Here is a 14,428-nt window from a genome sequence, read left to right as displayed (position 1 = left end):
AAAAGCAGCTGAATCGGATTTTTGCAGAACACTCCACAAGATCAAGGTAAAGTGAAGACACCAATTTGTTACATTTTTGCCCCAACACAACCTGGCTGTTCTCGGGGCTTGCAATTCCCACTGAACACAAAGCACCACACACTCTTCCACCAGGTGTGGATGTTTTCACTACATTATTTTTACAAGTTAACATCCCTTAGGATAGCTTAATGGTATTTTTTTATATAATTCTGTAATCCAGTCCTGTAAACTAAACTCTTGGGTGTATTTGTACAGGACCAGTTACCTCACAGTGCAACAATTTGTACCCTAAAGTGAATCTCTACCCTAAAGCAACAGATTTAAGCATTCTATCTTTTTTTCCACAAACACAAAGAACGTGTTCAATAAAGCTGGGCAGCCCTCATTGCCTGGAGCAAGGAACAACACCCTAGTGCCCTCCCAAATTCACATCTTCTTATATTTAGGTCTTTCTTATGCTTATCCTGCTGAGGTTTGGGGGTTAGTGCTGTATTTTCCTAAACTTCATTTCCGGACATGCAAAAAAACCCAAAAACACCACACAAAAGTTATCCCTGGGAGATCTGATCAGTCTGCACAGTGCTGCACAGCAAAGGCAGCAAAAAGCCCAAACCTGCAAACCTGAGGGGACAACAAATGGTTTGAAAATCTGGATGAGGTCTTGAAAAAAAATTAAAAAACAAACCCAAAAACAAACAGCTCATGATGTGCTGTCTATCAGTAGCTCTCAGAGCACCTGAGAACTTTAGGACCCCTTATCTGCTCTGCAAAGATAGGAACATTTTTGTGCATAGTTCAAGTGCCCAAGAGTAAACTGTCCCTGAGCAGAAGTAATTCTTACCTCTGTGGGACCAGGCTCACTAAATCCACACTTCCTCCCCAAAACCAGGCTGGGTGACCAAAGCAGCCTGCAAGCAAACTGTGGACAAGCATTTGCAAAGCAGAAGGAAGAGATCTCCTACAAGCTTTTCACTGCCCACCAGATGAATCCAACCAATTCAGAGAAAACAAACCATGAAACAAATTAGTTCTTAAAAAAAAAAAAAATCAATGGCAACACTACCTTTTAATGATTCTCTTTAGATACCATTCTACTTTCAACACTTCAACCAGGTAACACTGGCTCCCAAGCACTGACTCCACCCATGTTTTAACAGAAGTCATTTTGATTTGCCAAATTCTGATCTGCAAACGATCTGTTTAGCTTGCAAAACAAACGAGGTCAATCTCAGCAGCCTCTGGTTTCAAAGAGCAGCTTGGTTGCCTGTAGTGGCAGCTCTCTCTCCCCAGGCACTGGTCCATAAAGGCAAAGGAGAGGATATTACAGCTGGAGACAAGATGGTTAGCAGAGATCAAAAAGATGGATTAGGAAAAGCCAATCAATCTTGCAGAAGACTAGTGGGACAAGTGCCTCTTTAATGTCCCCTAGGTTTCCTCCATCTGTGGAGGATGATAAGCATTTCTCTAGACACCAAGCAAGGCAATGTGAGCTGCTGCAGCTGCAGCTTCCCCACAGGAACCAGGAAAGCATCCAGCAGGCTGCATGGCACACAGATGCCCTCTCAGAACCACTGCCTTCAGCCTGTCAGAAGTTTGCCTTCCTCCTCCCTCCCCCCCCCCAGGGTTTCACTTAATTTACACCCTGTCTAGAAAGATTCACCAGTACAACTTCTGTGTCCAGATCGTGTCCATATTCAATACACCTGCAAACAATAGCTGACAAGAGCCTGTGAAAACCTGAAACCAAAGTACTTCCAGCTGCTGCAGCAGCAAAGAGCAGCCTGCAGGCCAGCTGAACAAAAGGAAAGCTCTCAGGCTCCCCAGACCTGCCAGGGCCTCCACTCACTGGGCATTTTATGTCTATTTCCTCATGCTGAACGCCAGTTAGGCTTTGGGTATGGAAAAGGGAAAATCTGCCCCTTGCAATCCTTCATATTGTATGGCTTGACTTCATTTAATATCACCAGATTTTACCCCAAATCAAGATGGTGTCACTCAGTTTCCACAGCAACAACCTGTGTCTTCTTATCAGGTGAGAAGAAGGCCAAAAGTCTTCTTTGAAGCATCAAGAAAGTCCAAGGAAATTAAAAATATACAGGTACATACAAAAAGAGATCTCCTGCAGTGAACAGCTTGTGTCTGTTCCTTTCCTCCCAGCCTCAGAGAAGCAGAGGGAACCAAGAGATACCAAGACTGCATTTTGAAATCCATCTCCCACACAGCAAGAGAACACAAAAGTCTGATGCTGTTTCAGTGGTTGGTAAGTTTACTGTCACACAAAAGCAAATGGAAAACATGAAGGGCATTATGGCTATAAAGGACTTTAAAAGAAAATAAAAGTTTTACCCAATGTGCAAAATATACTAAAACTACCAAGGTAGCAAAGGGAACAGGCATTAGAAAAGAAGATCCAAACTGTCCCAGGTAACCCCAGGAAGCATGACCACAGGTGACTCAGAATTTGTAGGCAAGAGCTGTGGATGAGGTTGCACCAGGGACTCATCCTTTCACTGCAGCTGCCTAAACCAACAAGAAAACCATTTTGCCTTTCCACACAGCAATTCTGACTGTTGCTACGGACACTGCACACATGCAAGAGGGAATGGTTCCCCTGATAGCAGGTAGGAGGGGCTGTATAAATATATTAACATCCAGTCATTCTGCAGGAGTGTCTAAGGCAACACCCACAGGGGACAGTTCCAGCAGGATGGCCTCCTGACTTTGTCTGCAGAAACCCAAGTAGTTCTGTTATGCAGAAAGACAAACTAATTTAAAAAAAAAATCCCAAATGTTTGTAATGGAATGCATAGGGGAATGCAACTACTCTGGTAAAATGGCACCTTGCACTGGCATATCCTATTGCTCCTTCAATTAAATTTTAGGCAATTATAAACCATTCCCTCCATGTGACAGCTGGAGGGAGCACATGGATGCTGCAGTGATTCCAGCAGCTGAAGCAGCACCATGCCCTCACGAGAAGGAGTCCAGTGTGTGCTTATTATGGGACAGAGCAGACTGCTGGGCTTTTGTTCCTGTCAATAGGAAAGGCAGCCCTACCATCATTTCAAACAGTTTCAACCAATGCAGCCACCTGCCTTGCCACTGCTTCCCCAGAAGTCACCCCTTGCTTTGGGCCAGCAGTGCTGTGCACACATGCAGTGAAGTCAGGAATGGCTTAGAGCTAAAACTTAAACCTTTCTGGGGTTCTGGCTTTATTACCTTTCAACCAGGCCAGTTCCCCACCCCACTGAAGGAACACACTGTTAGGTGAGGGCTGCTGAAACACAGCAGCAAGTGGAGAGAGATAGTGAGAGTTGTTTCTACTTCCACATCAAAATACAAAGGAGGGAAAAATTTAAAAAGGGCTGGAGCAGCTCTTCTATCAAGACAGGCTGAGACAGTTGGGGTTGTTCAGCATGGAGAAAAGGAGGATCTGGGCAGATCTTACAGGGGCTTTCCAGTACCTGAAGGCAGCCATCAAGAAAGCTGGGGAGGGACTTTTCACAAGGGCATGTAGTGATAGGACAAGGGACCATGACTTACAAGTAGAAGAGGGGAGACTTTGATCAGGCATTAGGAGAAAATTCTTCACTATGAGGGTGCTGAGCCCCTGGCCCAGGTTGCCCCAGAAGCTGTGGCTGCCCCATCCCTGGCAGTGTTGAAGGTTGGATGGGGCTTGGAGCACCCTGGGCTGGTGGGAGGTGTCCTTGACCATGGCAGGGGGATTGGAACTTGATGATATTCAAGGTCCCTTCAACCCCAAACCATTCTAAGATTCTATGAGCTACCAGTTTCAAACTTTTGTGCAACCACAGCCTGTGTTAATAAATAAATAATCCTCCCACGCTGCAGTAATGGGAGAGGTGAAGGAAGCAGAAAACAGCCACATACATCCACCCTGCCAGAAACAAAACCTAAGCAAAGGGTTACTGCTCACAGAAATGAACACTGAGTCCCAAAATTGCTGTTGCTGAAAGTGGCTGCCATCTTTTTCTCACCAAGCCCACAGTCCTCCCACATCCCTGGTGGGTGCTGGGACGAGCTCTCAGTCAGCATTTGCTGATCCTCAGCTCCTGCCCAGAAAGCTGGCAAGCCAAAGGGAACAATCCTGCAGGGCACTGGTAGGAAAATACCACCTGAAACAACCACTTTACATTCTACAGAGACACTCAGTCTTGGACAGCTCAGACATTCTGCTCCTGCTGTACACACATAAATGTTCTACAGAAAACAGCAATAAAACCTTGTATTCTTACTAAAGCCCACTTAAGTTCCTTAAGAAAGATGTTTTGTGAGCGACAGAAACAAAATACAAATGGTTATTATGGTTTACCCCTTATAATTTCAACTTGTGCTGCAGAGGAGTGATACCAAATACCCCCAGGGCAGATTTTGAACAGCCCAGGTGAACTTCAAGTGCCTGACATTTTTAAAAGCTTCCATTTCAGAGACTTTTAAGTGACCCTACAATATTACAATGTATTCTTCATATGTTGCAAACCACTGTCTGTTTTAAAACAACCAGGGACAAAACCAAAGGGAGATCAACACAGGCTCCAGTCCCATCCTCAAAGGGTCAGAGCCCACCCTGATCTCTCAGCACCAAGGGACTTTTTTACCAACAGAGCCACAAACTCAAGGGCATTGCCTCCAGCTCAACAGAAACACAGCTGAGAAATGAAAAAGCAGCCTTAAGAGCTCAACTTTTTTAGAATTTCAGAAGTATATGATGTCAAACACAATTAATATTGCTGTGCTCTAAGAAGTAAATGACAAATTGGTGCCAAAAAGTCAGAAATCTCACTACACAGAAAACATAAAGTTTCTCAAATTCAGAAAAAAAATTAAAACCCATTAATTTTTACTAATAAGCTTAATCAGAACTTTCTGTAGTGTTTTGGTTTTTTCAGTTTCTAGTGTTTCATTTAGCCATCTTCACTGATCCCTTATATTTTTCATCTAACATCTACTTTTAAGCCAAAAGTTCTTTCAGTGCAGATTTTTAGGAAACTCATTCACTCATGAAATGAAAGAAAACAAAATACTCAGACAAGAACTTTTTTTTTTATTATTCATAAGTCTGTTTATATCTACCAACCCATCATTTCCTGCTGTAAAATATACTCACCCTCTTCCTATGCTCTAAAAATAGTACCTACTAAATTTTATATCTGTAGCAGCATGTGGCAAATATTACTGTATATTCAGTGTTATTTCCTGATCCTATTCAGGGCTGGTTTTGTCTTATGTTTAATATTTACCACAGAAGTAAATGCCCTGTGTTCACAATTCCTAATACGAACTTCTCTTGCTTATGTGTATCCTGCTAGGAAGGAGAAAATAAATTACATTAAAATATTTTGTATTCGTGAGACACTTTCTCATTATCATTTTGTGATAAATACACTGTAAGGGGAAAAAAAGCACCCTGCCCCGGGTCCTTATCCTGATCATTAGGGTAAAAAGGTTTAATCAGACAGTCAAAGGTTAACTCAAAGCAGAAGAAAAAAGCAAGGCAGTATGAAAGGGGGAAAAGAAAGAAGAGTACAAAAGTAGACATATGGACGTCTGGGGAGAAGGGTGATTAAATTTCCCATAAATCTTGCATACCAAGAGGCAAGATATTTTGCCTAAATTCCCAGGAGAAACACAACTCAGTCACTTATCCAAGACTTGAAAAGATAAACATCTCCATATATATTAAGGCTGCCATGAAGGACAAGAGTTGGAGTTGCAGGTGGTGCCATGGATTTCCCTTGGCACAGTAGAAGCTTCCAATATTGTGTCCAATTGTGAATTTTAGGTAGATAAATTTGAGCTGGAACTCTGGTCATAAATCCTCACTCATCTGCTCGTAATAAAAAAAAACAAAATAAAAAAAAAAAAGCAATCTTGAAAATCTTGAACAGCTACTCTGTCTTTTAACAACTACCTTTCAGATAATTCAGTTATATAAAAAAATAAAAGAGTACCATGGTCTTAAGATGAAATACAAGAGAGTAACTTTTACTTTTCATACAGAAAAAGTTGGAAAAAAGTGTCTGCTAACTGAACTCATGATTTATATTGTACACAACGGGTCAGTGCCCTGAACAAAAGCCAGTCTGAAAACTGAACAAGTACCAATTGTCACTCATGGCAAGTTCTACTTCAAAGGGGAAAGCCCAGCAGCAAAGTGCTATTCTGTACTAACCACGTGCTGCACAATTAAACGCTGCATGGTTATGGTCTTCCTCGCCTTGTGAGGTCACCTCACCTCCCAGCACCACATTGATGGGTTCCCTTTGGCATTTGTTAGAAAAAAGACAGAAAAAAACCCCACCAACCCAACTGTCAGTTGCTTCTGTTTCTCTGCTGGGCAGAGAAACCCGAGTGCTTTTGAAATGACAGACAAATATTTGCCAATTTTTCCCTCTTCGCTCTCATCACTCCCCATTTGTTGTTTTGGGGTTTTTTCCAGCTGGGGAGGGCAGAGGAGTGTTGAGAAATCGGAAATGTGCTGAAACCTTTTCTTCACTAGAGAAGTTTCTCTAAGTAATTAGTCATCCCTACAAACATTTCCCAACAAGCTGCACCAACAGCATCGATGAAATCAGAGAAAATCCCCTAAACTTCTACCACCGCAGCCGAATTTCTAGGCGATTACTCAGGGGGGGTGAGGAGGTTTTTTTGCCTGGCAAAGGCAGCTCCATCGCCGCCCCCTCCTTTGTACCCATCCGGGCTGCCCTGGGAAGGCGGCATGAGTCAGATTACAGAGCAGGGCGGAGGGGAGGGGGGGGCCGGCTATGAAAACACTGGAACATTTTTTTTCCAGCCCAGATATTTTCAGCGATCCGGTTCACGGAGCCGCCCCACACACAGCTTCAGAGCAGGGGGGCTGCCAGAACTGAGACTGGCAGCTGAAAGGGGGGGGCCTGACCCTGTCCCCTCCTGGCATCCCCACCTTCTACCTCCAGCACAAAGGATCCAAGGGTAAGAGCACCCAACTCGGGAAGATGTTTTCCTGCAGCTCACCCTGCTGGGGATGGAGTCAGGAAGGGTTGGAGCTGTTTAGGGGCCGTGGTCAGAGGCACAGGGCCAGCCCCAGCAGGTGAGGGGCAACACCAACGGGACCAATTCGGGTCCAAATTGGGAATTCCCAAACTGATTTTACCATACTATGGCACTCAACTTCAGCAACTGCTCTTACACCTGTCTGCCTGGCTGAGAAGTCAAAGTTAATCACCAGAAAAACTATTCCCTGTAAAGCTGAGTGACACACACACACACAAAAAGCATTAAATTCTTAAATAAGGTTTCTCATTAATCTCCCCCATTGATCTTTAATTTCAAAGGTGACACTCCTGCCTGGGCTGTGATTTTCATTATCACTGCCTGGCCTTGAGCTTTTTGTGCACAGCACATTCCTTTGGTGACAGAATGGCATCAGCTGTATCACTGAGCAGTAGAGAGAGGAAAAGAAAGGAAGAAAAAGCCCCACACACACCCTGCCCCCTTCCACCTGTACAAAGTCATTGTCACCAGGCTGGTATCCCATTGCTCCTCAGAACAGACACACACAGACACCTCTCCAACAGCTGCAGGGGTGATGTTCTGACAACACTCAATTGGCCAACAACAATTTTTTGCCATTACAGCTGAGTGGAAAGTCAGCAGCAAAGAGGAGGAACAAGACAAATGAAGGAATTATTCAAGCCAGACTTATCATCACAGTTGCTAATTTGGAGGCTTTAAGCTTCAGCAGCTCACGGGGGAGGTATCTCACTGCACAAGGGCATAACCAGGGCTGTCCCCTCCTGGGACAAAGTAGAGGCTCTGAGATGTCCAGGTTGAAAATGGGAACAAAACTGGTAAAAGATATCCAGAGTGTCAGCCTACTGGGATCCACAGGTGCTCACCTGGCAGTGGCCTGGGCTGCAGGTGGAGTTCCCAAGCACTATCACTATAGGATTACCTACTCCCTACAAGTCAAACAGGGAGGGGAGAGAATGTGACACACAAAAAACCTGACAGACAAGGGGGTTTGCAGTTATCTTTTGGGGGAATGACATTCAGCAGGCAAACAACGGGAAGGTCTACCAGCTGAAAAGAGCAAGGCAGGACAGGCAGATGTCTAATTCTGAAACTTGAAAGGACTTGCACACTCTTTAACATGACAGGCAGCGGGTCATTGGCAGCCCTCCGGATGAAGGACTCAGTGCCACAACAGTGTCAGCCACACAGAATCAACACCAGGTCCCCTCCCATCACTTGGCTGTGCCTCTGCCTCCCCTCCCACCCTTTGATCGCACTGCAAACCCTTCAGTGCAAACCTAAGGGAGAGGAGAGAAATGAACCAGGGTGTCCCCTTCTAGATGTACATGCTACCAGAAAACAGGCTTTTCCACATTCACAACCTCCAGCAGCTCAGCAAACACCAGTTTTGGTGACAATAATCACCTTCAAAAAGCTTACTGAAGCTCCAAGAAGCTCTTGGAGTCTCCTGTTGCTCAGTTCTGTAGGCAAGCAATCCTCCACTGGTGCCAGTGATGTATCCGCAGAACTGTACCAGACCAGATTGAGGAACTGATCCAGATTTAAAAAAAAAAACAAAAAAACCAAAACCAAAAAACCCAACCCAAGCCCACACACACACCTTTCACACACAAAATAGGCTGGGACTCCTTAAGCAGGAACTGTTGTCAAGGGGAGTTCAAAGTACAACCTCAGATGCCTCACAGATCACACAGAACTTATCACAATGTGAAAAATCTCCATATTCAAACCTAACAACTATTAAGATTTGACTACAGTAGTAGAGACAACAGAATGAATCCATTTTAAGGATAATTCTCTGGAATAAACCTAAACATCTGCAAGTCTTAGAACTACAAGGGCATTTCACCCCTTGTATTCACCAGATGCAACTCCCAAGTATTAAGTACCAAGTTGAGCACATCAATACTTGAACTATGACTTCAAATGTCACCACCCCCTATCAGCATTATTTGAAACCACCTAGATCCATTAACTCTGCTCACTCACCCATCTGGGCACATAACACACTTCCTTTATCCAGGCCTGTATCTCTCACAGTATCAAAAATATTTTTTAATGCATTATCACTGGCCTCTGACAACCTAACATGAGCGAAAAAAGGGTCAGGTATGTGGGAGTCAAGGAGTTAAATGGCACACAAAAGAATAAACTCACTTCAGCTCTGATTAAGCAGGGCACTCATAAAAACAGAGGTCAACATCAGAAAATATTTTGTGAGTCATGAGGAGAGATTACTCACCATGCACTATTCAACTTACTCATCACAGTGTGCTAGGGACAGAACTGCTCACCATGGATTCATTAGGAAACCGTGGCCTTTCCTTTGAGAGAAGCAGAAGGCGGGGGCTGGAGTCATACTTTCAGTTTTGTGTGGAAGCCAGTGGGAGGCTGGATCTGCAACACCAACGCTCTCTCCTCCCACGGCCCTAATTAGACTCGAAGGGAAATACATGTTTCACACCACCCTCCCAGGCTCTTTTAGCATCCCAACAAGCACCAGTTTGTCAGCTGAGCTATTATGCAAACTCAGCAGTCTGAAGAGACCCCGCTTCTCCTATTATACATGAAATAAGCAGCAGTCCTGTGACAAACAGACACATTATTAATCCAGGCATCTATTAATATGGACCCTTAGCCTTTTACGCAGCAATACTGACACTGCTAATTTAAGATGTAGTAAGAGCACAAAAATAGCCAAGTTACTCAATGCAGGGTTACATCACACCGTGGCGCTCATCAAGCAGCAGGTCTACCCCACCACTCAGCCTCTGATGTTGGGAAAGATGATTCCCTGCCATTCCTGGCACTCTCACCAAAAATAATTAGCAAGCACTGTGAGCTTCCCCTCCCCTTTCTCACCAGCTCTCTTAGGAAAATATATCTCACAGCATACAACAGGAAGCAGCAAGAACGCTGCTAAATAAAACCACTTGAATTATTTATTTCATTTCCCCCCCCAGGTATCCCACCTTGCTTCCTAGAAACAAAGCAGCAGAAAGAGTGGTGAAACTAAGAAATGTTCTGCTTACGTCAAACCCAGCCGAGCTCCAAAACCACAACGGTGCAGGGACCCTGCTGCCAGCTCAACGCTGAGCCAACCAGGGGAAGAAAAGTCGACAGTTCAGCAGAGTACAATGTTAGCAGGCTAAATGCTGCCATGTACCAAGAGGAGGATTTATTTCTAAAGCTCCAGAGTTCATCTGCTGCTGGGAAGGCCAGAGCTGCAAGCAGTGTGTGTGTGTGTCTGTGTGTGTGCCCGCATGCCCACGCAGGCGCACGCTTCGGGAATATGCGGCGTGATCTGTTCCCCAAAACTGCAGGACAGAATATTGATTGGCTCCAGATCAACCAGCTGCTCCTGCACTAGTGTGGAAAAACCTGCAAGGCAGAGGGGCTGGTTTCATGACAGGGTTGTTTGGGTTCCGGGGTGTTTCTTAACGCACGCAGAGAGCGCATGTGGATAAGCAACCCCCCACTCGTTGCGTTTGTGATTAACTGGGGAAAAAACACCTATGAACTCTGTCATTTCAGAACCGGCTGCTCAAGTTTCCCTAAATTAACCAAATGTTGACTTCCTCTGCTGCAAACAGCGATAAAACATATATTTTAACCAGGGGACAAGGGGGGGAGGAGTAGGAGGGGAAGATTGTGGGGCTTGGATTTTTTTTAAGCCTGTAAGAAGTTTTGTGAATATACATTAAAGCATTAATTCCTTCCCAATTAATCCCTAACCTATGTAATCTTGAACCTATACTTAACACAGCCCGCCCAAGACACCCGAGTTAATATTTGGCTGCACGTAGAGAACTGAACTGGTCATCCTTATACTTTCAGTTTCTGACAATTTTAAGTAGAGCGCGCGCGCCCGCGAACACCCAGACGGGAATGACAGAGCTGCCCAAACAGGAAAGGCTGCATTAACCACTGTGTGCTGGAGATTCCAGCTCCAGGAGCAGCCTGGATCAAAACAACACGCCAGTCTAAATGGAGGCTGTTTTGGAAAGCACCGCTACAGCACCAAGAGGGAGAGGGACACACAGCCATCTCCCCTGCCACAACCGATATATTCCTAATCATTCACACACAAGAGCCTCACGACTGCCAAGCCAGCAACGAGATCAGCAGCCCCAGCCCGTGCGTCCCAGCATGTTCTCCCCGCAAAGCAGCACACGTACAACAGCAAAGCCTGAAACGCAGGGATTAATCAACAGTACCCAGGCCAAGCAAAACAGACAGACATTTTTTCCTTTACAGATTGTTCTCAGAGGTGCTACAAACAGGGGGGGAGAAGGGGTACAAAGCCTACGTATAACCATTTTAAAAAAATAAAATAAAATAAAAGCCCTCCCAAGCCTTTCGCCTCTCGTGTGGCTAATTTGAACATGGACACTGTTATCAAGGTCACACATCTCTCACTCAGGGCTCGGGAGAGGCAGGAAAAAGTCAGGCAAGTTAGGGAAAAAAACACCGCTCACGTAACTAAACAGGGACAAGTGACATTTTATTTGAAAGCATGTGGATTACGGCTGCCATCAACTGACAAACCTGACTTGAATTCTGTTCAGACTAAATAAAAGAGAAGCTACAAGGGCACTCATCTGAGGCAAACGTAGGCAGCAGCACCAGCCCCACCAGCACGTACTCAGGGCAAAGTCCTTTTCCTCTACCCACAATTAACGCTTCTCCTCTGTTTATTTCCACTCCTGCGACTGCTTTTTGGTGGGTCCCCCGAGCACCCGAAGCCATCGATAATTTAAGCGATATTTCTCAGTCAGAAAACCCTCTCGATTTCACCCGCTCGGAGCGGCGCCGGTTATTAACCGGTTACACGAATCGAGCTCAGGAAAACACGAAAACTTTTCATTAACCAGTCCTCCTCCTCCCCGCCCTTAAGTTTAGTCAACCAATTATAAAAAGAAATTGGGGATTTGACTTCCAGGAGAGCAGCAGCAGCAGCACCCCGGGCTGGGGAGCCCGGCAGCCCCTCACCCTCCGGCCCGCGCCCGGGGAGGGGGGGTTCGCTCCCGCTCGGGAAGCGCCGCCGGATAAATAACGCCAATTCCTGCCGGGAAGGGCAGGCGTTAAGGGATTGATTAACAAGTGACAGAAAGCGCTCGGCGGGAGGGATGGGGGGGAGGAAGCCACGGCGGGCTGGCGAAGGGAAGGGGCCGGGGGAGGCGGGCTGGGGCCGGGGGCCCGCCGGGCTGAGCGGGGCCGCCGCGGGTGGCCGGGCCCGGGGAGCGGGCGGCGCTGACAGGGAACGGGGCAGGTGCCGGGCCGGGGCCATACTCACGTAGACGGGCAGCGGCCAGGGGTAGACGGCGGGCTCGGCTCCCACGGGCGACTTCAGCCGGAGCTCCAGCCTCTCGCCCATGTCGGCAGCCGGAGGAGGAGGCGGCGGCGGCCCCGCACCATGCTAGAGGGGCCGGCCGGGGTGGGGTGTGGCGGCCGGGCCCGGCCGGGGGGCGTGTGCGAGGTGCGGCGGCAGCGGCGGGGGAGAGGAGGGGGAGGGGGGGTGCGGCGCGGCGGGAGAGGCGGGGAGGGGAGGGCCGGTGCCGGCGGGGGCGCCCGTTCCCCTCGCCTCCCTCTATTGTCGTTAGCGGCTCGCGGGGCTCTCCGGCGCCGCCGCCATCTTGGGCCGGCGTGAGGCGAAGCACAATGAGGCGCCGGGGCCGGGCCGGGCCGGGCCCGACCGACGCGCCAGACGCGGGGGGCGGAGGCGGGCGCGGCCTCACGCTCCCTCCCCCTGTCCTCAGCTGCCCTCCCCGCGCGAGCCCCCGCCCCCGCGTGGGAGTGGGGGGGGGACGAAGGGGGGAGAGGGATTGGGGGGGTGCAGGGATGGAGCACCCGTGAGATGGTGCAAAGCTCACATGCAGCATTCAGGTGGCCGTGCAAGGCTGGCACTCCCTGTGTGACAGAGCAAGGCTGGCAAATCACACTCAGGTCACAGGCCAAGGCTGCAGTGCCACACGCAGGGTGCTCAGGTTGCCATGCAAGGCTGGAGCACCCCACGTAATGGTGCAACATGCCCTGTCCCTCTTTCCTGGGGTGTGCAACATCGAGATGCCCTGGGCTGTGGGTGCTGGCTCCCTCCTACAGCTACCAGAGCCCTGAAGGTCACCTCACCGGTGCCACATTCGCTCCTTGGCACGGACAAAGTGCACCCTGACCCCGACCAATGGCTCAGCCAACCCACAAAGCTGCCACTGCCTCACAGGGTATGGAATCATAAAACATGTCAGGTTGGAAGGGACCTCAGCTGGTCCCACCCTTCTAATATCGTTGCTTATCTGAGATGTCTCAGCACCCCGTTGAGCTGGGGCTTAAAACTTCCCAAACTAGGGGAATCCACCACTTTCCCTGGGAGACCATTCCAATGGCTCACTGTCCTCATGGGGAAATATTTGCTGGTGTGTGCCAGGGTGACACTCATGTGATCCTACCTGAGAAATTGGGTGATGAGAAATTGATGATCTTAGAGGTCCTCTCCAACCCTAACAGTTCTAAATACCTGTCCCCAAGGGGCAGGGTACCCTCCAGAGGTTGGAGCCAGCTCAGGGGACCTGGTGTCACCACGTCGTGACACCTTGAGCTGCTCTCAGCTGCCAGACATGGTCCTTGCTCAGGGAAGGAGCGTTCCCAGCTGGGCAGTGCCAGGACATCCAGAGCTCTTGCAGGTGAAGCGCCCTGAGGTCAGTTCAGGGTGCAGCACCCACTTGCTCCTCTGTTGTGCTTGAAAGCAGCCAGTTTCCTCCCAACAGGTGATTTTAATGTGGTGATTTTTCAGCCCATAGGACACCAGTGCATTGCCAGCCTGCAACACCCAGCTTATCAGCGCACTCCAGCCCCAAGTTTGGCAGTGGTTGGCCTTGAGGAAAGAGCACCCAGTGTCCTACAGCACCCAGACCCTCGCTGCCTGCCTTCACTTGCACCCCACTGCTGGATGGGGCAGGGGAATGGCCTTGCTGGGTGCTGGTGTCCATTTGAGGGCTGGAAGAGCAGCAATGAGCCCACATCTGCCAGGGATGAACATTCCTGTGGGGTAGGAGCACCCTGAGGAGGAGCCTGAGGCATCTCTAAGCCCGGGCTCAGTGGCACAGCCCGACCTGCAGCTGGGTGCCCTGGAGCCAGATGGCTGCTGGAAGGGAATCCAACCTTTCCCATGGAAGTGGTGCTGGGAGCTGCTGCCCCAGGATGCAGGCATGGGGCAGGTGACACTCCCACTTGGTTCCTCACTTTCTCAGCCCAAGATAGGTAAACAAGACTCGTGGCAGGGTGCTCTTGCCATCTGTCTCTTTTGGCTGTTGTCCTCTAGTTTATTAATCTCATCTCCCTTTTATCCCAACAGAGAGGATGTGGGTCAGCTGCA

At 48.2% G+C, this 14,428-nt stretch overlaps 1 protein-coding gene across 11 annotated transcripts in view; it reads right to left on the bottom strand.

Moving 5' to 3' along the window:
- Positions 1 to 12,750, bottom strand: part of DOT1L (DOT1 like histone lysine methyltransferase) — an 82,255-nt gene extending 69,505 nt beyond the window's left edge. For 4 of the 11 annotated variants that reach the window (XR_011722757.1, XM_071727566.1, XM_071727567.1 and 1 more), the window contains exon 1: positions 12,353 to 12,749. Coding sequence is in view for 8 of the 11 variants with exons in the window: in XM_071727566.1 (XP_071583667.1) it covers positions 12,353 to 12,433 (81 nt within the window). In the remaining 3 variants the exon portion in view is untranslated. Of the gene's footprint in view, positions 1 to 9,298; positions 9,317 to 12,352 lie in introns of those variants that run through there. The other 7 variants (XR_011722759.1, XR_011722761.1, XM_071727571.1 and 4 more) reach the window with 4 other exon arrangements.
- Between the last annotated feature and the right edge of the window lie 1,678 nt (positions 12,751 to 14,428).

Source organism: Heliangelus exortis, chromosome 28, assembly GCF_036169615.1.
Source record: "Heliangelus exortis chromosome 28, bHelExo1.hap1, whole genome shotgun sequence".
Taxonomy (NCBI): domain Eukaryota; kingdom Metazoa; phylum Chordata; class Aves; order Apodiformes; family Trochilidae; genus Heliangelus; species Heliangelus exortis.
This window is presented reverse-complemented; position numbering and strand designations above follow the sequence as displayed.